At 37.9% G+C, this 27,577-nt stretch overlaps 1 protein-coding gene across 7 annotated transcripts in view; it reads right to left on the bottom strand.

Annotated features, from left to right (window-relative positions):
• Dgkb (diacylglycerol kinase beta) overlaps window positions 1-27,577 on the bottom strand; it is a 713,645-nt gene that overhangs the window by 521,870 nt on the left and 164,198 nt on the right. For 4 of the 7 annotated variants that reach the window (XM_052738362.1, XM_052738363.1, XM_052738360.1 and 1 more), the window contains exons 3-5: window positions 16,624-16,700; window positions 13,234-13,254; window positions 4,974-5,127 (exon numbers count right to left, since the gene is read on the bottom strand). In XM_052738362.1, coding sequence (XP_052594322.1) covers window positions 4,974-5,127; window positions 13,234-13,254; window positions 16,624-16,700 — 252 coding nt within the window. The remainder of the gene's footprint in view (window positions 1-4,973; window positions 5,128-13,233; window positions 13,255-16,623; window positions 16,701-27,577) is intronic. The other 3 variants (XM_052738366.1, XM_052738367.1, XM_052738365.1) reach the window with 1 other exon arrangement.

Here is a 27,577-nt window from a genome sequence, read left to right as displayed (position 1 = left end):
GAGAGGCTAGGTAACAAGGAGACCACAAGTAGGAACACAAGGATCTTCCTGGGAAGCTTGTGGGTGGACTGGAGAAGAGTGGGAATAGGAACTTGAGGGATTGGTTTGGAGGTGGATGGAGGGGGAGAGTACTGAAAGAGATGACAGGAATCGGGGAGACATTTTGGGGTCAAATAGAAACCTGGTACATGGAAAGCTCCCAATAATCTACAAGGGTGACCCCAGCTAAGACTTCTAGCAACGGGAGATATGTAGCCTAAACTGGTCATCTCCTGTGACCAGGCAAGACTTCTAGTGGAGGGACTGGGACACCAACCAGCCACACAACCTTTGACCTACAGACTGTCCTACCTATGGGATGTGCTGGGGGAGATTATGGGAGTGGCCACCCAATGGTCCAGCCTGAAGCCCATGCCCTGAGAGTGATCCACCTCTGACACTGCCTGGCATGCTAAGACCCAGAGGCTGAATGGCCCAGAAACCTAGGATAGGACCAAACGTGATTGGAGAAAAAAGTATCAATGTAATGATGCCTAAAGATATTCCACTGTACTCATAGATTGGTGTCTACCCCAGTTGTCATCAGAGAGCCTTCATCCAGTAATTGATGGAAACAGATGCAAAGACCCACAGTCAAACATTAGGCCAAGCTTGGGGAATCCTGCAGAAAAGGGAGAGGAAGGATTGTAGGAGCCAGAGGGGTCAAGGACACCATAAGAAACCCAACAGAAACAACTAACCTGGGCTCATAGGAGCTCACAGAGTTTGACTGACCACCAGGGAGCCTGTGTGGGACTGATCTAGGCCCTCTGCATAGATGTGACAGTTGTGTAGCCTGATGTACTTATGGGACTTGTACCAGTGGGAGCAGGGGCTGTCCCCAATGCTTTGGCTGGCTTTTGGGAACCTATTCTTCATACTGGGTATGTCTGTAATTTAGGAATTTTCTTAGAATGGAAGAGAAATCAGAAGTTGGTGATTGCAGTGGCACACAGGGTACCTAAGATTTTAAGGAGGTTGAGGTGGCAGGAGAGAACTCTCCAACCACCTTAGGAGCAGCTCCACATATCTAAATCCAAGGATACCTATCAATAAGTAATGTGGAACAGATTCAATAAAGGTTCTCACAAAACTAATTTCTCTATTTCATAAAATGCCACACAGATTATTAACACTCAGTGACAAAGCGTATCTGTACACATGCAAATTTACATGCAAAACCTTTGTTACTATACATGATCTTTAACATCTTTATGCAAGGAAAATAGAATGTTTTATTTTTTTATAATATGTACCATATTTGAGCACAATATATTGGTGGTAATACCTTTATTCCTTTTTTGTTTCTATTTTATTGAGGAGGTCCTATTTTTCAGTTCACACACAGAGTATCTTATTTCTGCTGACATTGTTCTAACAAAGTAAAATGAAGTCCCATGAGGGTGATCATGGTCATTACAGAAACTTTCTGTTCAGAAGTAACCTGAGATTTTTTCAAAATTCAACTATATTCTGTGTAGATAATAGACTATTTTAAAACAAGTTCCTAGGAATAGCTAAAGATTTATGTTTTCCATTTCTGAGCCAACGATACCCCAGCCCTTGCACTTCTGTATTGTGTCCAGTGTTCCTTGTTCCTCAGGAAAAACCAGCAAAAGTGTTTCTGCAAAGATGGGTAGAAGCAGTCATAGGAAGGACACTGGACACTCAGTTCTTCAATAAGGAGCCATACTTTGAAAAGGAATGTGCATTGGATTAATTGTTGCTGCATGGGAGTTGCACAGCACTTATTCCCTTCAAGTAGATCTACAAAGGATATGAAGTTATTCCAAATGAGGTACAGTCTGAAAATGCTTTATTTGTCTGTATTTTGAAGCCTAATTTGATTGTTTTTCCTATTAAACTTGACATTACTATTTTGTACTAGTATGTGATGTTGGGAAAAATAGGAAGTTAGAGGTCTAAATTCTTTTTTTTTTCTTTTTCTTTTATAATTAATTTAATTTTATGTATCAGCCACGGATTCCCCTGCCCTCCCTCCTCACACTCCCCAGTCTTCCCCCCCATCCACCCCCATTCCCACCTCCTCCAAGGCAAGATCTCTCCTGGGGAGTCAGCTCACCCTGGTAGATTCAGTTGAGGCAAATCCAGTCCCCTCCTCCCTACACCAAGGCTGAGCAAAATGTCTCAGCACAGGTCCTAGGTTCCAAAGAGCCAGCTCATGCACTAAGGATAGGTCCCGGTCCCATTGCCTGGGGGCCTCCTAAATAGTTCAAGCTAATCAACTGTCTCACTTATCCAGAGGGCCTGGTCCAGTTCCATGGGGGCTCTTCAGCTATTGCTTCACAGTTCATGCGTTTCCACTAGTTCGGCTATTTGTCCCTGTGCTTTTTCCAATCATGGTCTTAATATCTCTTGCTCATATAATCCCTCCTCTCTCTCACTCATAAGTGGATACTAGATGTAAAACAAAGGATAACCAGACTCAACTCACAGCTCCAGGGAGGCTACCTAGTAAAGAGGACCCTGAGAAAGACACAGGGATCGCCCAACGACAGAGAAATGGATGAGATCTACATGAGCAAACTGGACATGAGGTGGGGTAATGGAGGGCAAGAGTTGGGGGAAAGAGAGCTTAGGGGAGCGGAAGGTCCCAGCTGGATCAGGAACAGAGTGGGAGAACAAGGAAAGAGATACCATGATAAATGAATACCCCATGAGAATAGGAAGAAGCGGAGTGCTAGAGAGGTCCCCAGAAATCCACAAAGATATCTCCACAATAGACTACTGGCAATGGTCGAGAGAAAGCCCGAGCTGACCTACTCTGGTGATCGGATGGCCGAACACCCTAATTGTCATGGTGGAACTCTCATCCAGTGACTGATGGAAGCAGATGCAGAGATCCATGGTCAAGCCCCAGGTGGAGCTCCAGGAGGTCTAAATTCTTTATAAACCCATTTAAGTCATTAGAAATATTTCCATTGTTTAATGTAGGCAAATACATTTGTAGGATACAGATAAATGTGTATTTTGTTTCCTTGGAACTCAAGGACAGTGTTGCTCAGGTGAATTTTACTTGTAGATCCAAGTAGAAACTGTCTCCTCTACAAATGTTCAGTTCAGAAGATCGCACAGTTCCAACTATTCAGAAGACATACCAAGAAACCAAGGGGCTAGCATGGAGAGCTTTCTCCAGCTATTATAAAGTGAGTGGTGCTCAAGTAATGTACAGCAGGAGTCAATTATGATAAGGATGCCTAGTTGTCACGTCTCGTGAAGCACCATCCCATGGACACTTGATTTTAGAAAGCGGGCACCACATCGATTCTACTTGAAAAAGTTGGTACTGCCATTTGTGTGGAAACAGCACAAGCTGCTATGGTACCGGACAATTATCAGACTGCCTAGCTTGTGGTCTGCTGAGCTCTACCACCTGTTCATTTTTTAAATGTGTGTTATCACAGTGCAGGGATTACACTCTTCCTCTCACTACCAGTCATTACACTGCAGTCCATGGTACTATGGCTGGCACTCCAGACCAGTGACTCTCCTGAGGACTCTGAGAGCTTTGGGGGATCTGTTGATGTCTGAAGGATTTTCCTATCGATACTAAGTGTTTTTCTCATCCTCACTTTCTCAGGAATGTACACTGAAGTATGTAAGAGACTACTTGACAGAGCACACAAAAATAAACAGATGTAGATGTGAGCATCCAGCTGACTTACAGGAAGCCATGCACAAAGAGTTTCAACAGTGGAATATTATGCTTCAAAACTCACTTTGGTTTTGCTTTTGGATAGCAATTTTTCTTAAATGAGTTACTTTGTTCTGTGATGGATTCATTTATCCTACTTCTAGAATGTCTCATCTTTATTGAAGGAAATATTAATAAGTATCACATGAATAAATTTGTTTTCTGAATTGGAATATTCCTAAGATCTTTTAAGACTGCATTGCAACATGCAATATGGAACTGAATGTCCTTTAGGTCTAAAGAGACGCAGTCAGAGATGAGGACATGGGAGCAAGGACAGCGTCAGCTTCTTTTGGGATAACTACCTTAGCATTTTATCCCAAGGCACGGGATTTGGGTAGCAGAGGTGTTCCATCTCCAGCTTGAGTTGGCACTAATTGAGACACGATGATTCCCCTCTAGTTAGTAAAGCACAGCTGTCCTTGTATGTACTCCAGGAGTCTGAGGTTCAAGTCTGCTAATGAACCCACTGAACTGACCTCAGGAAGCTGCCGAGGAAGTTGTCCTATACTAAATATCCTGGATTAAATCCTCCAAACACTGCTCTTACCTCAGAGCTGGGTTCCAGCTGCAAGACTCTGGTTTACAGATCTTCTAACCTAAGGACCGTACAGGCTGCTTATTTTTCCAGCAACTTCATTTTTATGTGCTATTTTTTTCAGTTCTCTATCACCTACTAAACAAATTCATGTTTTATATTCTTGGGGAAATACAATGAAGTATCTGACTTCTTGATTGGACTAATTATCAATAGCTACTAATGTACTATGCATCTGTTAAAAACTACACATGGTCAAAGAACCAACCATACTGTGCTGCAAGAATGTAAGAAAAATTAAAATGTTCTGAGCTCACAGATCTGAATCTAAATGTATATTGATAAATGTCACAGTTGATTATATATATTATACATTTCTTATACATAGGTTCCTTATTATTATATTTTCAAATATATAGTTATTTATATTTGTCTAGTAATTAATTTTTTTTCCAAATTTGATGAAAATGCCTCTTAAGATCATTATAGAAACATGGACTTCCATGTCAAATTATAAGTCATAATGAATCCTAGTTTCTATATTGTTTATTGTACTGGGATATTTTAAAAATCACTCCCAAGTATAGATTCCACTGAAGACACACCATTTTCAGTCTAATGATGTGAAACGCACGTCTCTTTTACAAGGCTTACGATATGTTCATTTCTAAGCATACTTACCACCTGAAAGGAGAGCGGGCTTGCTCTTTACATTTGGGCTGGAATGGGGAAATTTGTTGCTGAATGACATAAAAAGGTGTGCAGTGAAATCATCAGGGAGCTCAGCTTCCAGAAAGGTCTTCATGAACAGCTTGAAGCCTTCAAAATCTATGGTCTGAAAAAACAAATTTAAATATGTGATTTCAGATCCAGTGAAATGACAAGACATTGTACCATGTTCAAATCATTAGTAACAGAAATTACCTGAGATGTTTTCTATATCCAAGTCTAAAAAAGAAAGATAGTAATATGAGGCCAAGGCTTGGCAGTTCTATGCTATCGTTGGCAATGACAGGTTTGTGTCTCCCCTTTGATAGTGTAGAACAAAGATAACATGATTTCTAGTTAGATGTTTCTATCTCCATGGCAACAGTGTGACATAAAATTTTACCCTTTGAAATTTTCTTTCTACCTCCATCAACTGGAACTGTTATTTCCAAACCCACAGATTTGTGTTGAGTAGCTCAGATACTTAGCATGAACAAGCTAATGTAGATTCACATATTTAAATAGCAGGCACACAGAATGATAGAACTTCCCCATCTTTTCTTCACGATAATGGTGATTATTTCTTTTGAAAATTGTAAAAAGTGATTGACAATAATTTCAAATTAAAACCAACACCAATTGATTAAGCATTCCATAACATCGCATACAGACCTCTAATGGAACATATTGTAAGGTCTTCAGCCCTTCTCAAATCCCTATTCATCCGAAGGCAGTCATTTCAGAGTAAGAGTACCAAGTCCACTCAAAAAGCTACCGAAGGAAGCCATAGTCAGACTTCCAGCTCAGTATGGACTACACGGGAGTCTCCAGTGAGCATGCCTTCTGGAAGCAGAGGAGGACAGCAGGTGGGATGGCTGACAGTTGCAGACAAACTGAGCAGCTGTGGGTGCTCTGGGAACAAAAGCATGTGGACACTATTGACCAGGCCTGACTAATACTCCTGTGACTGAAGGAACATGTTAGAGGAGGGTTCTCTGGAAACAGGTGCAGGTGGTGAACAGTGAAAGACTCAGGAAAGTGTACTAATCAGCTAAGAGTCCTAGAAGAGTTACAGAGAAGAAGGCAGAGTAAAACCAGGTCAGTGAGCAGCAACAGTGTGCATCGGAAGATCTGCCTCACAGAGCCCTGGCGGGACCTTCCCTCACCCGGTTAGTTAGGACCCTGAGAGGAAGGTAAAAGTCAGGAAAACCTGGCAGTGGATTATTTTTCATTTTTTAAGAGTACCTGAAAGGTAAGAAAATTTTCTCTAAACTATTTCTTTTTAAATGAAAAATTTCCTATCTTGTATGTTTAGTAGCATTTGAGAAGGAGAAAGAATGTATACCACCTATATTGTTATTCATTATGAACATACTGATGTCTGGTTATTATTTTTGGTAAACTTAAACTGTTATCTTTTCAAGATATCACCTAAAACATAAATTTTTAAAGTATGAGTAATTAATTGATTGAGTTATATAATATATATATATATAGTTTGTATTTTTTAATTGAATATAATCTCAAAAAATATAATAATCCATTATGTTTGTTATTAGTAATTTCTTTATATAATTGTGTATAAAATCAACACTTCACAGTTGTTATCTGAATAAAAATCTGTATAAAGTACTTTACAGAACATTGGGTATATTGATTGTAAAAAAAATCATAAAAGATAGTTATGTCTTGAATATACATGGGTTATTTTGCATATTAATTTGTCTTTTTTATTGGCTCAAAAATGATAAAATTCACTGTCTCCTCCTAAATTAAAACTTTATTTTTCCTTTTGGATCTGTAATCAGGCAACACTTTCAAAATCCTGAGTTCAGAAAGCAAAACATTTTCAAATATCTCACTTCCTAAAGGAGGACCATTACAGACTAAGAATAGAGGGTTCTGTTAGTTCTTCACTGAGTCCTAGGAGATGATGTCATAAGATCCAAGGTTAAAGTTTTTATGGAAGAAGTGAAGTTGCTTCCCACCATGCTCACAGGATTCTTGGGGGCAAATCTTTCTGTTGAACTTCTGATGTTGTATATGGCACAGTGCTGTGACACCCACATGACTTATAGCCCAAACTTATCTGACTCAGTGTTTCCAACTCACAGTTATCACGGAAATATTTTCCAATGTTTTCTGAGTTACCCATTACTTTTCTCTATAAAATCATTTCAAATGTCACCAACAATCATGTCTTCTAAATCATAAGACTTTAGTGATAAGTGCATGATAGACTTACTTTACATAATTCCTTTACAATATAAAATTTCAGGGAAATTTCACATTTATATGTGAGTTCTACTGCTGTCATTAGTTTTGGAAAATTCACTTTTGAATAGAATAAGATCATTTATAATGCTCATTAACGGAAACATGAATGGAAGAAACTGCATGGGACTTGAATATTTAAAGAAAAATTGGCTACTGATTCTAACACACACACACCATGCTTAATTTTTAAAATCATTTTTAATATTTTTCTTTATGAAGCAGCCACAGACTAATTAGAATGATAACAGAAAAATTTATAAAGAACACAGACTTCTCAGATGCTACTGCCAAGTTGGCATAAATTCAAAACACACTTCCCCATCCTGTTCATTATTATATTTGGCCATGTGGATCCTTTTCTCTCAAAACCCCCTTAACGTTAAAGTTGTAACATTAATATTTATTCTAGTACATGAAAATGAATAAAACCACGCGTCACTTTTTCCTTCTTTTCCTTTGGAAGGTTTGGGCTTGGAGCCTTCTCTATTTATGAAGTTCTCAATGATCATACTAGATTCAGTCTCATGTGCTGGGGTAAAGGTGCCATCAGTCACCCAGCTACCAGAATTAGTATTCGGAGAAACATCCTATTGTGAAAGAGACTAAAACCAGGATATATTCTGTCAGCATATGTGAGTTAGGATCTAAGACTCTACAGTTGAGTCAGGGCATTTATTTCTTCTAGAAGTCTTTAAGCTTTCTTTTTATTCTTCTGAGTCAGGACTACCTAGTTTATTTTCCTTAAATTGAAAGATAATATTGGAGGCTCACAGAGACTGCTAATTGTATATAACAGAAATACTAGGTATATGACATGTCTTGTGTGTTGATGGAATCCTCACAAAATCAAGAGGTGCGTGCTAACTTTGCTCCTTTTTATAGACAAGCAAGCCTTTAAAGTTGAATTAAACTGCTTGTCATCAATGCTTCTAGTTGGCACCATGGATCTAAAAGTTTTACCAACTTCAAGGAGAAGAATATATTTTTATGGCCTTATTTTCAGTGTTCACACACACTACAAGATGTTTTGCAACTTTTTATATTTATTTTTATTTATTCACTATATTTTTTAAAAATGTGTCTCAAGTATTCCAGGCTATCTAGAAACTTACTATGTAGTTGAGACCCTTGAACTCCTAATCCTCCTGATTCCGTCTCCCATATGCTAGGATTTCTAATCTCCCTCATCTGCCTTGCAGCTGGTATTTATGATAAAAGCATTATATGTAAATAAGCCTGCTGTTTCAGAAGTAAGAGATATAAATTAAAAAGTATAAAAATAAAAGTAAAGAAGTGTTCAATTGCACACTTTGAAAATACCTGTGACTGTTGTGTTACTTTAACTGCCCAGTGTGCCTTACTGTGCTGGGTGTGGAAGTGCAATATACTTTAACTTTCTGGAAGCTTTCCACATAGTCACACATCCTGCTAGCTGCACTTGCACACACAGCTTCAGTAAATGATGTCTCCTCTTCCATGCAAGACAGTTGAGCATGCTATGTTTGAAATTATGTTTACAAGTGGAGATTTACATCACTCATTTAAAAATACTATTTATATTTTTTGTAGCTAATAAAAATACCTAAAAATTATTTCAAAAATTTTAGATACTCCATTCCCTCCCACCAGAATACCTAGAGGAACTGTCTTCTAGTGTCTTTCTGTGGTTTTCAGAAAGTGCTGTCCCTAGTGATAGAAATATATAAATAAAAATCAGACAAAATTCCAAAATAACCGATGTTTCAAGGCAGCATTAATAAAACTATTTTTGAAAATGAGTCAATAGGTCATTTAAATATTCCAAAGGCATGATTTATCCTAAGAGGGCTTGTAACTCCTATCTAATGAACGTCATCAAAGGAATGAATAGACAAAACCTTAGCTGTTAGACTATCTAAAATCTACACATAAACTTGGCTCTTACTATTAACCTAAGGAAGGTAACAAAGTCATTCCAGATCCATTAAAGCTTGCCTTTATATTTCATTGTTGAGAAAGTAACTGGCTCAGTTAGTAGAATTTGTTTTATGAATTATACATATTAATTTACAGTTTATTTCTCTATGATTTACTAGCATTTATCATGATTTTTATAGCTATTAAACTTGCCACATCATTAATCCAGCCTCTCTATGGTATAGTAGATGGTCCATTCTAAAATTTTCAATGTTTCCATAGGTCATAAGACAGTGGATCATAGTAAACGTGCAGTCTCGATCCTGTGATTAATAATTAGAAATCTCCAAGAAGTCATTCCTATTAATTTAATTACATTATGATATAAATAGTCAGTCTCATCAGTACCTATTATAAATACCATCTCAAGACTCGGCACCAGAATTCTTTCTTTTTTTTTTTTTTTTTGGTTTGTCGAGACAGGGTTTCTCTGTGTAGCTTTGCGCCTTTCCTGGAACTCACTTGGTAGTCCAGGCTGGCCTCGAACTCACAGAGATCCGCCTGGCTCTGCCTCCCAAGTGCTGGGATTAAAGGCGTGCGCCACCACCGCCCGGCTTTTGTTTTGTTTTGTTTTTTTTGAGACAGGGTTTCTCTGTGTAGCTTTGCGCCTTTTCCTGGATCTCGCTCTGTAGACCAGGCTGGCCTCGAACTCACAAAGATCCACCTGCCTCTGCCTCCCGAGTGCTGGGATTAAAGGCGTGCGCCACCACCGCCCCGAATTCTTTCTTTACTAGAGCAATTCCCCTAGTATCTGGCATTAAAAATTGAGCCCAGGTCTACAGAGTGAGTTCCAGGAAAGGCGCAAAGCTACACAGAGAAACCCTGTCTCGAAAAACAAACAAAAAAACAAACAAACAAAAAAAATTGAGCCCATGTACCAGGAGAAAATTCAAAGATTCCAAGGATAAATCATGCATATTAGGTAAAGCATACAGAGTTGCAGTGCACAGGGCATTGTGCAGTCTGCTGATGTGTATTCAAAACTCCCACCGACTTCAGATTAATAAGAAAAGAAAGTCACTGCGACTGTATTGATGGTAGCAGGGAAGAGAGGCAGAAGGGCTGAGTCCGTCTCCTTGTGTTCCTGGCGTTCAAACTGACCTGGCACCTGACAGCTGTGTGTAACAGCAGTTGCAAGGGATCAGTGCTACTGTCCCTGGACAGCATGAGGGAATGCCCTGGCTACGCAGCACATAGCATGGCTGCTAATAAGAAAACAGGCAGTCTTAGTGCTATAAAGGACAATGATACTGTGTTTGACTTAAACGGAAATGAGGAAATGAGCCTTTGAGAAATTTGAGAATTTATTATTGGTTGGGAGTAGAGATACTAGACATCCTCACACACAGCTTTGGTACGTGATTGAGGAGTTATGAATAAAATGATGCTGTTCCCAAAGTGTGGTCCTAATCACTGTCACTCAGCACTAATGTGACACCTGGTTTGAAACAAAGAGTTATATATTTTTCAAGTACTTTAAAAATTGAAATTTATCAACATAAAACACTTAAAAATATCTACATTTCATAGATAAACATACTAAAGCCAGAAAGCTTGTCTTTGAAGGTGGCAGATGTGAGGAATTTGAACCAAATACTATCCCTCAAAAAAATCATGTTTTCCTGTTGTACATTTCTCACATTTAATAGAAAATCTTGAACTGACTTTGGGGGATAATTATCTTATTTTAATAATATTTTACAAGAGTGTTAATTTTATTGTTAATTGTATTAGCATCAATATCCTTACTGAAGTCATTTAAAATATACTTTAGTTGTCAACATTATGCTCTGTAGGTTCTGAGTTTCCAGGTTTCTTAGAATAAGGTCAGAATATCTCACTTGTCTGAATATGAAAGGTCTAGATTTTAGTAAAAACTATAGAACAGGTACCACAGTTGGGGCAAGTTTAGGAGCTGTAAAAGCATACCTGAGCCTTAAGTCAAGTATCACTACTAACAGGAAACGTGTGTGGAGAACTCCCCATCCCAGTCAGGAGCGGAGCAGACACAGAGCAACAACACGTTCACACTCTTAGCACCTGCTCTCGCTGTGCACGTGCTCTGGCTGTGCTCCTTCTCAGCTTGGCCTCCTCATTCTGCTCTCCAGTTGATCAGATGCCTGCTGAGGTATGTTAGCACATGGAACACAGGCTGGGCCCAATAACACAACCCAGAAACATTCTGCTGACTAAAAGAAAGCAAGAGCTGACTCCGACACCAACTTTTGAAGAGCCCAAGTGGCGGGGCAGGTGGTGTGGAAAGATGTGTTTGCTGAGTAAAGATGCTGAGCGATCTTAGTAATGAGCAGGCGGGCACAGAAGACAACTGTTGACTGGGCAACTGCCTCCAAGGAACCGTTAAATACTGGGATAGAAATGCCTGAATTCGAGGAGCTAACACGTTTCCACAAAATTGAGAGACAAAGTGATGAGTAGCTGTTTTCTACAATGGAGGATGGTAACCGCTATTATGGTCAGTGACTACCATCTCAGTGGAACCTCGTCTTAGGAGAATATATGTGAATATACATACACCACACATATCTTTCTTTTTATTCTTCTGAGTCGGGACTACCTACTTTATTATCCTTAACTTGAAAGAAAACATTAGAGGCTTATGGAGACTGCTAATCATATATAATGGCAATACTAGGTATATGACATGTCTTGTGTGTTAATGGAATGAATTCTCATTGAATTGAAGGACATTGAATAAGAATGTCCCTTATAGGCTCATATATTGGAATACTTGGTCCCCAGTTGGTGGAACCACCTGGGACAGATTAAGAGATGTGGCTTTCTTGGAGAACGTGTGACACTGGAAGTGAGACTGGAGGTTTTAGAAGCTGCTGTTGCCAGTGTCTCTGTCTCTTCTGCCTTGTGACTGTGAACTTTCAAGCATAAGCTCTCAGCAAGTGCCCCAGCATTACGCCTATCACTGTGCTCCACACCATAATCATCACAGAACCAAACGTCTGACACCCTGAGCCCCAAACATGCTCTTTATCCTGTAAGATGCCTTGGTCACAGTGTTTTGTCACAGCAGTAGAAATATATGTATATGTATACATATGTATGGCAATGAGTGTGTTTTCATAAAGGAAGACCAGAGGTGGGTGCCATCTGTCTTCCTTTACTGCTCTCCATCCTTTGAGACACTGTTTCTCACTGAAGCTAGAGCTCACTGATTGTTTAGACTGTTTGGCCAACAACCTTCCAGGATCTTTCTCTCTCTGCCTTGCAGAATTGGAATTGCTGTACAGCACTTCCATACCAGTCTTCTCATTTGGGTGCTAGGTACTCACAATCAGGACCTTAAACCAACACAAGAAGCATTAGACACACTGGACCTTTTCCCTGGGTCCAAAAATATTACTGAATCAACAAAAACATAAGTGCCCTAGTATTTCTTCTGTGTTGGAAATATCCATTTAGAACAGCCAATAAAGTACAGAGATTCTGTGCCCTCACTGAACTATTAACAGAGCTTTGTTAGTGAGAATTCATTGGCACACAATGTGGATGCAATGGATGCCTTACCTTTCTCCCAAGAGGGGAATATCAGTAGCCTGTTAAATCTGTTTACTCCTCAAAGTTAACATAGGATTGTAGACAAAAATGAAACAAAAAGTCCTGACTATTCTATTTTACATTCAGTTTTCAAACACACACTGCAAACTAATAAACTAACCATTTCCTTAAATAAATTAACTTACCTGAAACTGATATGTTTGGTTACCCATTAGAGTTTGAAAATTAAACTCCAGAGTCTCAAAGACCAAATCCATACCTTGAACACTTTTTCATCCCATCAAGGCATCAGATCTCTACTAGAGATATTTATTGGGAAATTTTCTGTTGTTCAGTTACAACTTTAGGTATTGTAGGTGATCTAGTATGCTATGAGGGCCTAGTTATATAAGTATAGCTTAGTGGTATGGGTAAGGAATTCATAGTCTAAATAAGAAGGCAGATTTCAATAGAAAAGAAAATGTCTTACTTGGTTAAGAATGTCTTGTTTCTGTGCATGCAAGGAAAGAAAGAATACATGTGTTAATGTAAGAGAATTTGTACCCATTATCTCATTTTGCTGATATTTTCACTAAAAGTTCAAGATTATGTATTGATTATAAAATGTACCCTGGGTAAATGGGTCTCAAAATGCTGTTGCAAAACAACAGCATCAACATATGCTGGGAAAATGTCAGAAAAGCAAGTTATGAGCCCAACCCCAGAAACACTCAAGGAGCTTTTAGAACAGGGAGGAGGCAGGCAACAATCCATGCTTTAAGTAGGTCTAAGTCTGATGTAAACAAAAAATTGAGAACAATTGACTAGACCAGTCTTTGAGCATAACTACAGGCATAGTTCCTATCGATGTGAATCAAACATAATGAATAAAACACAGTGATTAAAACCTTCCAGAGAGGGTAACAAAGAATGTGTATCTATGAATTTTATTAGAGTTTATTTATTCCTCTCTTGCAATGTTTCCTTTCATTAGTAAAACATATCAAATTGTCCTCAATGCCTTAAAAGGCTAAAATATTTTGTAATCAAATTTGACATCCAAGACAAAAACAAACAATAAAACCAAACATGCAAAAACAAGCTGGAGTTTCTCATATACCAAAGTTCACTGTTTTCATGAGAAGCATCATTGTGTCTTGCTGAAAAGATATTCATTTTAAAATATTACTTTTAATTAATTTAAGAACATCAGGATTTTTAAGATTTTAAATTTTAAAGAACATTTAAGGCTTTCATTTAAATTTCCCTTACATAATTTATGTAGAAAGGATTATCAAATTGTTTTTAAATACAAAAATTAACTATAATTGATTCTGTCCATATCTTTTGTCTAGTATTTCTTTACTATTAAAATAATTCTAAATAGACCACATTCTCTTTGATAAAAGTTTCCAAAACAACCTTTAGCATTAAAAATTTTAGCCAACTATAAACAAAAAATGAATTTTAATAACCTTATTATTTACAGAAGTAAGTGAAGTGCAAGGGCTATGTGCTTTGCTTTCAATCTGCAAACACATTTCATGGGAACAATGAAAACTATGCTCATTTTAAAGTGAGGGACCAACTTTTCTTTCTAAAACTAGGCTTGGTTAAACACGTTCCTATTTTTTTCTTATATAAATTATCACTTATAAATAGTTAAGCATACCAAATAACTTTGAGGTACTCTGACCAATCAAAATAGAGTAACAACTTTCTATGTGATTTAAGAGTAAGAGTTGTTTCATAGTGTTGATTTAATTTTTAATAAACCACATTAAATCTCTAGGAAAAGAATCTCGAGTGGTTTCATTGTCAATGATAAGTATTCCTAATTATTTTCTAGTGGCTTTTATAAAACACAAAACTGCTTTATTTTTTTCTCTTAAAGGGAAAAGTTCTTATTAATATTTAGTTTAAAGAGTAGCTTTATTCTTCTTACTCTTAATTTAGAGTTACTAGTAGGCCATATGACATGTAGCTTTCTGTTTATCAACTATTATTATCTAAATGCACTCAATAAATTTGCATATTTTTGGAGGGGTAGCACATTATTGAAAATTGGACATTATATTGTATTTAGTAACACATCTGGTAATTACTGCACTAAATCCTATGATGACTGTTAATTATCATGAAATAAATAATAGTAATAGAGAGAGACTAGTTCTTTATCCAAGGAATCCTTAAGAGTAAAGGACTACAATGCAAACAATATCACTGCACACAAATTCTAAGTCAATTGATGATCAGATGCTATGTTGAGAGGACAAATATTTCAAGTTTACATGTAAGGATGTGTGTTTTCAGGCATCACTGCAGCATTGAGTATTAATGGCATTTGTAGTATGACAGCAGTTCAGCAATGTTGTCTTCTATTCCCCCAATCCATTTTCCTGGACTTTGAGATTTTCCCATTAATTTTAACTCTTTTACTCTGCAACATTAAAAAGAATCAAAATAGCAGGGAAACACAGGCCATGAATGTGTTTTTTCTTAGAACTGGATAGAGGAAATGGCACCAAAACCACTGATACATTCTCGATCATTAGAAATCACCAAAATCACATTTGTTAAAAGAAGAAAGCATGAGTTACTTTTGAAATGCATAATGATGTGTCATAATGTTGAGAGAATAAGAAAACAGGAAACAGAGGCAGATGTGGTGGTGTGTGTGTATGCACTCTTCACACCTGGATAACTGGGGCAAGAGAGGAGGCCTTACCCTTTTGGAGGAGGAATGGTGGGGGGAGGGAAGGCTTGGGGGGGTGGGAGGTGGGATGAGAGGGGGATCTGTGGTTGGTATATAAAATGGATAAAAAGAATTTCTTTAAAAAAAATAAAAGAGTTTGCAAGCTTGAGAACAGCCTGGGTTACACGGTGAGGTCTTATCTAAAAGAAGAAACAATGAAAAAGTGTTGAGAATTCTAAAACTTTGTGGAAACTCTGAGGTTGTAATTTAGGCATTGGACTTCATATACCACAGAAGGAGGATCTTGAAAGATAAGTAGGAATTATGTTCTTATAAATATGCAAAACCACAAAGTCATATTTCAGTATGCAAACAAATCTATCTTGATGACATATTTAAACATAATTGGTTTTTGCAAAGGTCTGTTTTTATTCTTATAAATCCAAATTTCAGTTGGTGAGGCTACAAAAGAACTCAGAGTAAGTTTGATCAGACATTCAAAACATAACATCTTTCAGCTGATATAAAATGGAGAACTACTTAACAAATAATTTGGAAATTAACTCTGTAAAATATGGTATTTAAAATGAATTGATGATCAGGCAAAATTTTATATACAAAAAATATACAAGATAAAATGAAAATTTGATTGTCCTTTGGCTGGCTCTTTAAGACACATGGTTATTACCATCTCAAAAGCCTTTAAGAATAATTTCCTGGAAGAAATTACTCCCTGCCCCTTACGTGCCCATTTTGGATTAAAAGCTGCTGATCATAGGGTAAGAATTAAAGTGTATCCTTCTTTCTTCTATCTAATCCTGTTTCCTAACTCTAGAAAAAAAAAGCCCTCAAACAATGTATTTTAATGATAAGCATTTTTTCAAGCACAAACACTCTAGAAGTATTTTCATCAATAAATGTTGTTATTAAAATATATTTAATGGTCTGCCAGAATATCAATTTGTTATGAACTTTATTGTATGGAATGTGCTAAATGGTTTATGGTATGTGAGATATATACATGTAAGTGTATATATGTATATATATAATAAATATATATACAGAAGTATATGTATGTGTGCATTTATGTAAACACGCATATACATATTTTCCTAGAATTTTCCATAAAGAAAATTCACCCAGCAAGCACATCATTAAACTGATAAAGAAAAAAAGAAGCTTTACCCCTTCAGGATTATACTTTGCAAGCACGCCATTACCATGGAATTCTTCAAGAACGTCTTTTAATTTCTTCGTAGAATCTACAACAACAAATGGGGGAAAAAACACAAAAAATATTTACATAATCCTAATGTGTTTATGTAACTCAGTTCAAAAACAAAGATAAATGATATAAATAATCACCAATGGAAACCCAGTTTTAAAATCAACACATGAGATGTCTTTGAGGGAGTGGGGAAGCTGAGGAAGTAAGTCAGGTTCTTGCACAAACTAGATAAGCATTCTATGGTTGTAGTACCATCTCCAGAGTCAACGTCTTTTCAGGCATAAAAGATAATGACCCCACCATGAAAAGAACTAAAAATACATATTTTGGTCAAGTAGATTCTTCGAGATTCAGGTCAACATCTATCTATTTTATGTGAGTAAGAAGCAAATAAATGAAGAAATTTTTATGTTTCCTTGCTGTATTTTAATCATGTAATATCTAGTTGAATATAATAAACCTAGTTTAAAAAGGAAAAAAGAGAATCATCATCCCTCTTCAAACTGCAGCCTACAGCCTCATATCACTATTGTAAATTATATTATGTCATTTTTCAACAACTGTAAAAAACATTCTATGCCATTATTATATTTTCATTAGCACATGTAAATTTCAATTTTTTTTCTGGGTTTGGATTATTCTAAATAATGCTGCTTTGAACATGCAAATGGATCAGGTTTTGTGTGAGCAAAACTAATAACACCATAGGAGCCTTTCACATTGAGAAATGATAAGTAATATTGTATTAAATAATTTCAGAAGCTGATAAATGTTACTACTAAATTTTTTACTATAAATTCTCTCATAAAATTATGATTTCTGATCAAGTCATTAGAAATTTATTATTCACTTAAGTTGGAGAAACAGAAGACAAAGAAAAACTATATAAGTTCCTTGTTGTTTATACAACAGAGAGTAAGAAATATTGAGTTTGAAATATGGGAAATGGAATTCTTCAGCTTTTTTGTTATGGACGAGAACATGAGTAAGTGTTTTCCAGCATTTAAATATAATTCCCCTCGATATTTCCTGAGACTTAGTAATCATGAACTGTGAACAGTAAGATATTTTTACTTAAGAAAAATAAAAACTGACCCTTCAATGAAGCTTTGACCCATCCTGTCATATATTTTGCATGTATTTGGTGGACTCTGCTTTCACCTGAATTGTATGGTGTCTTTTCCTTATATTGTAATTTATGGGGGTTTGGGTGTCTGGGGACAGTAATCCGAGTTTACAGTGCACCGCTGTCACAGTTTCCATACTTTACGTCACAATCTCTCACGTCAAAACATTTTCACCAACATGAGCAGGAAGTGTGAAATTTTTAATTCCTCTTTCCGTTTTTCCCTCTTCAGCCCCATCACAATGACTCTACTTTCTCTGTCTATGGATTTGCCTATTCTGAGCACTTTTCGGGGAGGGGTATGAAATCTCAGCATGTACTGCTCTTGTGTCTGATTTAATTCCATTATCATAGTGTCTTCAAGTTCTAGCCATGTGAAGCATATTTCTTTCCTTTCTATACTTGACTAACACTCCATTATATAAGAATTTTTATCAACAAATGTACATTTGACTTGTATTTCATTTGGGTTAATATGAAAAATGCTGCAACACAAAAACATGTAAGTTTTAGAGAAAGCACATTTCTATTCTCCTGGGTAAGAGAAGTGCTCAGTCACCCCACGCCTGGTCATTTGGGGAAATGATACGAGGTTTTTCACAACAGCAGTACCATTTTATAGTCTCACAGTCATGAGTAAAGGGTATAATTTCTTAAACCTTTCTGTTCAGATCCAACACTTGTTATTTTCTGATCTATCATAGTCATCTGTGGTTGGGCAATGTTTTTTCTTACATATCTGATTAATCAGTTGCTAAGGAATGATGAGCATATTTTCATGTGATTATTGTATATGTGTGTGTTTGCATGTGTGGAACTAATTGTGTGTGGAAAGGTGCACAAATGGGCAGCTGCACACGTCATTCATTCCTCAGGAGTCATCGCCTTGTTTTGGGAGACAAGTTCCCACATTTGGCCTAAAGCTTGTACATTGACTAGTCTGTCTGCATGCCCCAGAGATGTTCCTGTCTTTGCATCCCCCATGTAAACTGGACTTTGCTTTGGGCCACCTATGGATGACTCAGGGTCCAGGGGTTTAGCTATGTCAGGCATGAGATATCTGAGGGAAAAAAAATCTATGTACACTATGTTCTTATGTCTGTTAACTTTATTCCTCTGAGACAGATACAGCTATAGTTCCACCAGGCATTCAAGGCAGAAATAACTCTAGACATACCAAGCTCTTTATCTGTCTACTTTATTTCCCTGGGATGAAATCCTGTCTCCATAACTGCAGTTCCATTCAGTTCCCTAGCTCATAGTCCTGCTAAGAACTAAACTCCTATGCTTCCAGCCTCATCTTCGTCCTCTGTATCCTCTTTCTCCATCTCTGCTGCTCTATACTCCTGGCACTCAGAAAACTCTACCTGAGATCTGCTTACCCTCTATGGAACCTCTGTCTTCCTCTCTTCTCTCTCGCCATGCTGTTCTGTCCTTGTCAACAGAAAATGCCTGCCTTTTTTTCCCCTGGGCAAGCAGTTCTCTGCCTCCTCAAGACTGTTATTCTACCTCTCACCTTGATATTTAAAAGCCCCTTTTGTCCTCAGTCAATTGCTCTGGAGAACCACTAGGCCTCCTCAAGGCGAGGGAATGGGCTGAGCTTCATTAGCACAAGAAACAATACTATGTGTCTCCCACCAGCTTGTCTCCTAAACTCAGCAGGGGAGTTAGTAACTTAGCAATTCAGCAGGTCTGGGGAGCTAAACTGTTTACCAATTGGTCTGGGCACACAAGGATTTCATAGCAGAAGACAGCTGGAATATTAAAGGCTGGATAACACCAAATATTCATAATAAATGTCTTTGCCTTTTGACAGACCCTTGGCCGGTCAAAGGTCAGCTTTAATACACAGCTGAATCTCTATGATATATTCTTGTGGCCCGCAAGAGCCGCCAGCTCACAAATAATGACACAGAGACTTATTAGCAATTATTAAAGCTTGACCTTAGCTTAGGCTTGTCCCACTAGCTCTTATAACTTAAATGAACCCATATTTTTATTAACTGCATTCTACCATGTGGCTTTTACCTTTCTCCCCTTTTCTGTGTCCTACGCATTTTGCATCTCAGTGGCATCTTTCTTTCATGCCTTCATTGATCTCCCTCTTTTTCTTTCTCTGCCTGTAAGTTGTAGCTAGAGTTTTCCTGCCTGACCCACAGTCAGGACAAATCTCTGTCACCTGCTAGTCCCACAGCCCTTCAGACCCGACCAAGTAAACACAGAGACTTATATTGCTTACAAACTGTATGGCCGTGGCAGGCTTCTTGCTGACTGTTCTTACAGCTTAAATTAATCCATTTCCATTAATCTATACCTTGCCCCATGGCTCGTGGCTTACCAGCATCTTCACATGCTGTTTGTCATCGTGGCGGCTGGCAGTGTCTCTCTGACTCAGCTTTCCACTTCCCAGCTTTATTCTCCTTGTCCCGCCTACACTTCCTGCCTAGCCAATGGCCAATCAGTGTTTTATTTATTGACTAATCAGCAACACATTTGCCATACAGAACATCCCACAGCAGTAAGTCCCACCTATACCTACTGCCTAGCTATTGGCCTTTCAGTTCTTTATTAAATAAATCACCACAATATGTCTTCACAGTGTACAAATATCCCCAAACACCCCAGATACTATAACTCCCCACTACCCACCAATGTACCTGTTTTGTTTACCTAAGTTTAATACAAAGGCTTGGAATTGAACAATTCTCATACTTGCAGTTGCTTTAACAACTGAGCCGTCTCAGGAGTCTTGGACCACTTACATATTTATGAGAGGAACAGCTATTCAACTCTTTTGACCCTTGTCACAGGGTTGCTTGCATATTTGTTGTTAAAATCCTCTGGGGGTGTGTTTATTTGCTTGATGTCTGTCCATCTTCCAAAGCTTTTCCTTTTGATAAGTATTTTACTAACATTTTCTGGCTGTGATCAGATTTGATTTGCTGTCATCTCAGGCACTGGATGTTAGGAAATGTTAGGAAAGAAATATGCATACCATCTAGGCACAATTTTCAGTTTTATTATAAACTTAAAATTATAAAATTAAACAAACACAAGAAATTAGCTGAGAGCGAAGGAGTCATCCAGACAGGTGCGGGCCCCACCTAGTGTCTGTGAACTTCACCATTAAAAGCCAGCAAAGCTAGGATTGCTTTCTGTGGACTTGGTCCTAACATTACAATAATGCCATTGATTGCTTTCACATGCATCTTATCAAGACTTATGCAAGTACAGAGATCAGATTTTACATTTTTACAAACCTCCTTATTTCAAATTTATCCTTTGAAAATGATAAGGGGCTATTCTCAGTGGGCAAATCTTTTTCTTTCTTGTTCATAGAGGCAGGTGCAGAACAAGCTGTGCAAAGTCACCAAGACATGCACCTGTACTGAAGTGCTCACTCTGGAATATCATTCTTTGGCAGATTATAGTTTCTATAATAATGGATTACATAACACACTCACCAATAATTTACCAAAGTTGTTCAAATTATACATGTCAGGTTTTAATAAGTTGCCACCCAGTTTACATTATGCCATTGTTAATAGGGAGGGAGGGAGCTAAATTAAAAACTAAACTCTCAATGTGTGTTATTTTTTTCTAAAAATACAGCAAGTACGATGTTGGTCCTTGGCGATTTAAGAAAAGAATTCGTATCCAGAAGACCTGACACCTGTTCAAGCCATACCATTGCTGATTTTCAACCTCCATTATAAATGTCTTGGCATGAAGATCACCTGTGACCTGACCTTGACCTTGCAATCTAGTTTGGATTTTCTTGAACATTATTTCATTCTTGTTTTGCCCTTGGACCCAGTTTCTCCAAGATCGAGACTTTACTTGTCCAGAGAGTCTTCTACAGATTGACTTAATATGAGATACCACAAAGCCTCCAAACTGCATAAGCTTTCAACAAAAACACTTAGTGAACTATCTACATATATACTTGTGTTCTCTATTGCGGTAGGCTGTACAGTGTGTACTGTTGTGTTTTATAAAATACCGTTCTGTGGTTGCTATTTAATTTAGCTACTTTCCTGAATCTCTTTCTATGAGCTCACCAGGAACACTCCTTTCTTTCTGATTATGCCAGCTCTAGCTTATGTTGTTTATAGCAACAACAACAAAGACACAAAACATTGGATCAACAGAGACAGAATGGAATCCATGACCTATCTGCACTGCCCTCAAGGACAAGGCAGATGGTAAGGAAGTGGCATCCACATGACAAGATACTAAGACATATTGTCACTCAAATTGCAGATAATACCAGAGCCCCATGTCAAACATCAGTGATGGATTCTGGGCTCAGCAATGCTAAGAAACCTAGGGCAACAGTCATCCAGGCAGCAGCTACAAGCTAGGAGATTAATTCCCAGTTAATACATATGTATAAGGGGTAACATTCTGGTACTATTCAAGCAGCCATTTAATTTTGGGGATATGGATCAGAATGAATACTCAACACAAAATAATTGAGTCCCTTAATAATCAAAGGAGGGCCACACCTTGCAATTCTAACACATGAGAATAATGCATTGATCACTGTGCTTGGCTAGAGGGGCAGGGAACACCCAATACAACAATGAGCACCAATATTGTCCTTTTCTGATTATACTCATTTTCTGCAAATACAGGTTAACACCAATAAATATAAGAGAAAGGATGTGCTTATCTAGGGATGTCTTTTATATCATTGTGAGATCACTTTGGAAATGAGGTGATCTTGACTTTGAAAGTTGGAGTCACGCAGACATCCTTGTTACGTGGTAGGTCATAAGATTTGTCTGTGGGAGTGGGAGCTGGCAGAGCAGGCTTTCTCCCTGGTGTATAGTCTCAGAACCTGCTTTAGTACAAGCATAGTTCCTTGTGCCCTATAGTGCCCACTCTGTGAAGCCTCATGATGGCTATTTCATGAGAATTAAATTATATTTGGCAATAAATATTGTTATTACTTATTTCTAAGTATTCTAAATTTTGCATAACCTTTGAAGACATTAAATTATTTTTGCTTGTTTCTGACATGAGTACAAACTAATAAATGCCTTTGATAGTGATTAAAAATATATTATTGCTGTGTGATATTTTGTTTGTGTTCTGATAAATGAAGCTTGCCTGGAGATCAGAGGGTGGAGCTAGCCACTAGTTAACCATAGAGGCCAGGTGGCTCACATTTTTAATCCCAGCCCTTGGGAGGCCCACTTTCTGTCTGAGGATCCATAGAGGTAAGAAATCTCTAGTGGCTGTTGTTCTTCTCTGATCTTTCAGGTTATTACCCTGATATTTGACTCCTGGTTTTTATTGATAAGACTAATTATGATCACAGAAAAAGGATCTTATGTGTCTTAAAAATTACTACATGATAAAAGGAATATTTTTAGTCATCTCATATCCCTTTAGGCATCTGTAACATCTCAGATTAGATGTGTGTATGTGATTTTATTGCTTCTTCTTCTTCTTTTTTGAAACAAAACAAATATACTTATCACACTGTTTTCATATGCCTGATGGAGTAATAGGGAAATGTAAATATAGAAAAATTTAAATTAATATTTTATTCTGGAATTCTGAGCTGGATGTCTTGTGGATATTTCAAACATTCTGTAGCTCAGCTTTCAAGTACTTAAAGTCCAAATAATACAAATCTTGTAATATTGTATCTAGAAGAGTCTAACACGTAATAACTTCCCTGTTATGTTGTTCCATATTCAATATGACTTTGAAGACATCATTTAAGAGTTTTATATTGCACTTAGACTTCAGTATAAACTCATTCCCCTTGACACTGTAGATATATACTCAGGTGACACAATCTTTCTTATTGTTAATTATTCTGTGCTCTTTACATTTACAACTTTGTATCTGGCCATGCATTTTCAAAACATTTTAAGACTTCAAATCTCTCATACTGTCCATGATGCTCCTTTTGCCCAGGATTCATTCAATTAGATAAAGTCCAAATATAAAGCATGCTCGAGTTTATCTCCCTCCTGTCCATAAAACCTTTTGAGGGGTCATATAGAAACCGAATACAGAAATTTCCTAATATATATATATATATATATATATATATATATATATATATATATATATATATATGGAGGAGACAGAGCCCCAACTGGATATCTCTTGTCACCAAATGAAGCTTCAAGTACTAGGAATAGGTTACATCTAATTGAATAGTTGGCCAAGGTGTGCCATGGGAACTCCCAAACCACCCAAGTTGTTGCCAAGATTGTAAATTGCTCTCTATAAACTGACAGTAAGGTCCTGTTGCTGAAGACAACACCCACACAACTCTTTGAACACAGAAAAGTTGAGTTGGTGTCTACCTAGAGCCATCACCTCTATGGACTAGTGTTCGTGGCACTGGAAGATACTCTGCACTCTATCAGAGGTAAACACAAAACCTCCTACAAGCCCTCCAATGTCCAATGGTGACCTGACTACAAGATATGCTGTAGTGGGTAGCCATTCCAGCTTTGGTCTGGAAGTTCCAACCCCCATTGAAGCTTTGGTAACTATCACGCCCACAAGGCGGGGCCAAGGGAGGGCCTGAAGACCCGAGATCGGGATGTACAGGGCACTCTTGCTGCTGGGAGCCCGGACGCTAGAGGTGGACAGAGGAGAGTTCTCCAGAGAACATCGCCGGACTACTGCTGTGTCTTTCCCAGAACCCTCAACCTACCTATCCCTTCATTTGTAAGTTATGCCATTAAATAAATCTTTTAACTACGTGGAGTGGCCTTAATAATTTCACCAATAATATGCTGGTACAATAGTGGGCATAAAACTTGTGGGAATACCAAACCAATATCTGATTGGCTTTGAGGCCCTATCCGTGAGATGGAAGCCATACCCAGAACTGCTCGGGTGACCAACAACCTTATGCCAGATAGCACAGGGATATAGGGGAAAATCAAATATTTTTGTTCTGTTAAATCAGTAGTTATCAACCTACCTAATGCCAAAACACTTTCATAGAGTTCCTAATGTTGTAGTGATCACCAACAATGAAATTATTTTCATTGCTATTCATAACTGTTATTTTGCTCTTGAGTGATGTCTCAGTTCCTAAGACCATCAAAAACATGTGTTTTCCAATGGTCAAAACCCACAGGTTGAGAACCTTTGTGCTAATAAAATGGCTCCTAACAACAGTACTCAAGCATCAGTGTCTTACTTAATCATCATCAGAGGCTTCCTCCTGGAGCCAGTGAATATAATACAGAAACCCAAAACTAAATAATGTGCAAAGACTAATAGACCTTTGAACATTTAGTCCTAAATGGTTGAGGTCACCATCGAATCTCACCTTGGGTTTTAGAAACTCTGCAGAAGAGGTCAAAAGAGTATAAGAACCAGATTAGATGGCAGACATTAAGGAATCAAGGGCTTCTAAACACAGTAGAACCTATGCACATATGAACCTATGTACATATAAAGACTGTAGCAATTACACAGGGCCTGCACAGGTCTGCACCAGATGGGGTCCTAGAGCTGAAGTGGACACAAGACCCCTTCCCTAACCCAGCAGCTACCTCCAACTGATAACCATGAACAGTTAGTTTTCTCCAAGATAGTCTCACCAGTGGGGACAAACACCACTCTTAAGTGTTGGCCCCATTTCCAGCAGCAGATGGCCAACAAAATGAACTCATCTTTGAAATTTCTTTCTCATATTGTTGTATCAGGGAAGGGTTATTTTGTTGTTGTTGTTTGGTTTTTGTTTGTTTGTCTTTTTAGCTTACAAGTCCTTTGCATATATATTATGGTTTTCAGATTTGTGTTTTTGTGGAATTCCTGTCTAAGAGAATGTGTATATTTCTGTGTCTATACCTTGAGTTTCTTGCCTTTTTTCTTGGCTATTTTTTTTTGCTTGTTTGTTTTATCAGATCCCAATTTGTTTGTTTTGGTTTTACCTTATTTTATTAGTACTCCTTAGATGCCTGTTTGTTTTCTAAGGAGAGACAGAAAGACTGTGGGTCTGTATGGGAGGGAATGTGGGGTGCAACTGGGAGCAGTGGGGGAGGGTAAATGGTAATCAGACTATAATGTATGAAAAAAAAGTTATTTTCTTTTGCCAAGTAGAAATAAAATGACATCCTCCTGGTCTTTGGTGTTATCTTTTCTATCAGAAAGAACTTGTATCACTACTAAATGAAAGTGTACAGATACTGTATATTCAGTAAGTCTAGAAAACTTAATAGTGAACAACTGAACAGATTATAATTTCCCACATAAATAATCATTACAATCGTTTTTCATAGCAAGACATTGGAAGAACATTCAACCTGTCTTTTTGCCTTATTTCAATTTTTTAAATTTTGCTTTTTATGTTTTCTTTTCTCCTCTTTTATTAACCGTAGACTCTTTTCTCATATAATATAATCTGAGTAAAATTTCCCCTCCTCTACTCCTCCCAGTCTTCCTCACCTCCTCTCCAATCCAGATGCACTCCAGTTCTGTCTCTCATTAGAAAAGAATAGATTTCTAACAGATAACACAAAACATAAAATAAAATATAATAAGACAAAACAAAAACCATCATATCGAAGTTGAACAAGACAACTCAAGTGAAAAATAAAAGAGCCACGAGAGAATTCACAAGAGTCAGAGACCCACTCATTTGCACATTCAGGAATCCCATGGAAGTGCTAACTGTAAGCTACAGCGTATATGCAGAGGACCTGGTAAAGACTCTCACAGTCTTGGGACTTCAGTCTCTGTGAGTTCATAAGAACTTTACTCAGTTGCTTTAGAAGGCTTTGTTCTCCTGGTGTCTTACATCCTCTCTCTCTCCCTGACTCATTCAGCCTTATCTTCCACTGGGTTCCCTGAGCCCTGTGGGGAGAGATTTAATGGAAACATCTCGTTTAGAGCTGTGTGTTCCAAGGTCTCTCTTTCTGCGTAATGTCTGACTGGGTCTCTATTTGTTCCAATCTGCTGCCATAGGAAGCCTCTCTGATGATGGCTGATTAAAGCATTGCAGATTACCATGGGGAGCCATTTTCTTGTTACTTTTTTTATACACCAGTAGTATTTAGTTTTATCCTAGTTCTCTGGGCTATCTAGACTCTGGTTCTTGGTCACCCAAGCAGTGTCACATATGGTGGAATGGGCCTTAAGTCAAATGAGATAACCCATTGCCACTGCTTACCATTGTCCTAGCAAATTTTGTAGGCAGAACAGACTGTAGATCAAATATTTTGTGGCTGCAGAATACTTTTCCATGTCATAGACACTAGAACATAGGGTGAAGGTTTTATGTAGTCATCAGCTCAAACCTATCCATGTTCAATGAATTGTGTAGGTATTGCCTTCACCAATGGGACCCTGCTGTCAGTATGTGAAGAGCTACCAATTGTGATGCTAACAGCCTGGGTTGTTTGGGGATAACCATGAGACATTTTCAGCCAACAATTCAATCAGATGACACTTAATCCTGGCACTGGAAGCTTCATTTGGTGACAGGATATGGCCAGTAGGGATTCTGTTTTTCTCACTGTTTGAACACATCATTAGGATTGCCTTCCTATATTATAGAAAGTTCCCACTGCATGAGATTTCCACATCACCTCTCAAGTGTCCTTCAATTCTAGCTTTCTCTCCCCTCATTCCCTTCATCAATCCCATCTCCCCTCCCCTCCCACCTGAGCCTCCTATTCATGTCTCCCCGACCCCAGCTCCAGTCCATCTATAATATATATTAAATTTTCCCCTCCCAGGAAGATCCATGTGCCCCCCCCCCATAAATTCCCTCCTCTACACCTAACCTCCTTGGG

Source organism: Peromyscus californicus, unplaced genomic scaffold, assembly GCF_007827085.1.
Source record: "Peromyscus californicus insignis strain IS unplaced genomic scaffold, ASM782708v3 Scaffold_15__1_contigs__length_86483966, whole genome shotgun sequence".
NCBI lineage: Eukaryota > Metazoa > Chordata > Mammalia > Rodentia > Cricetidae > Peromyscus > Peromyscus californicus.
Note: the sequence above shows the minus strand (reverse complement) of the source record. Positions and strands in the feature narration are given on the sequence as shown.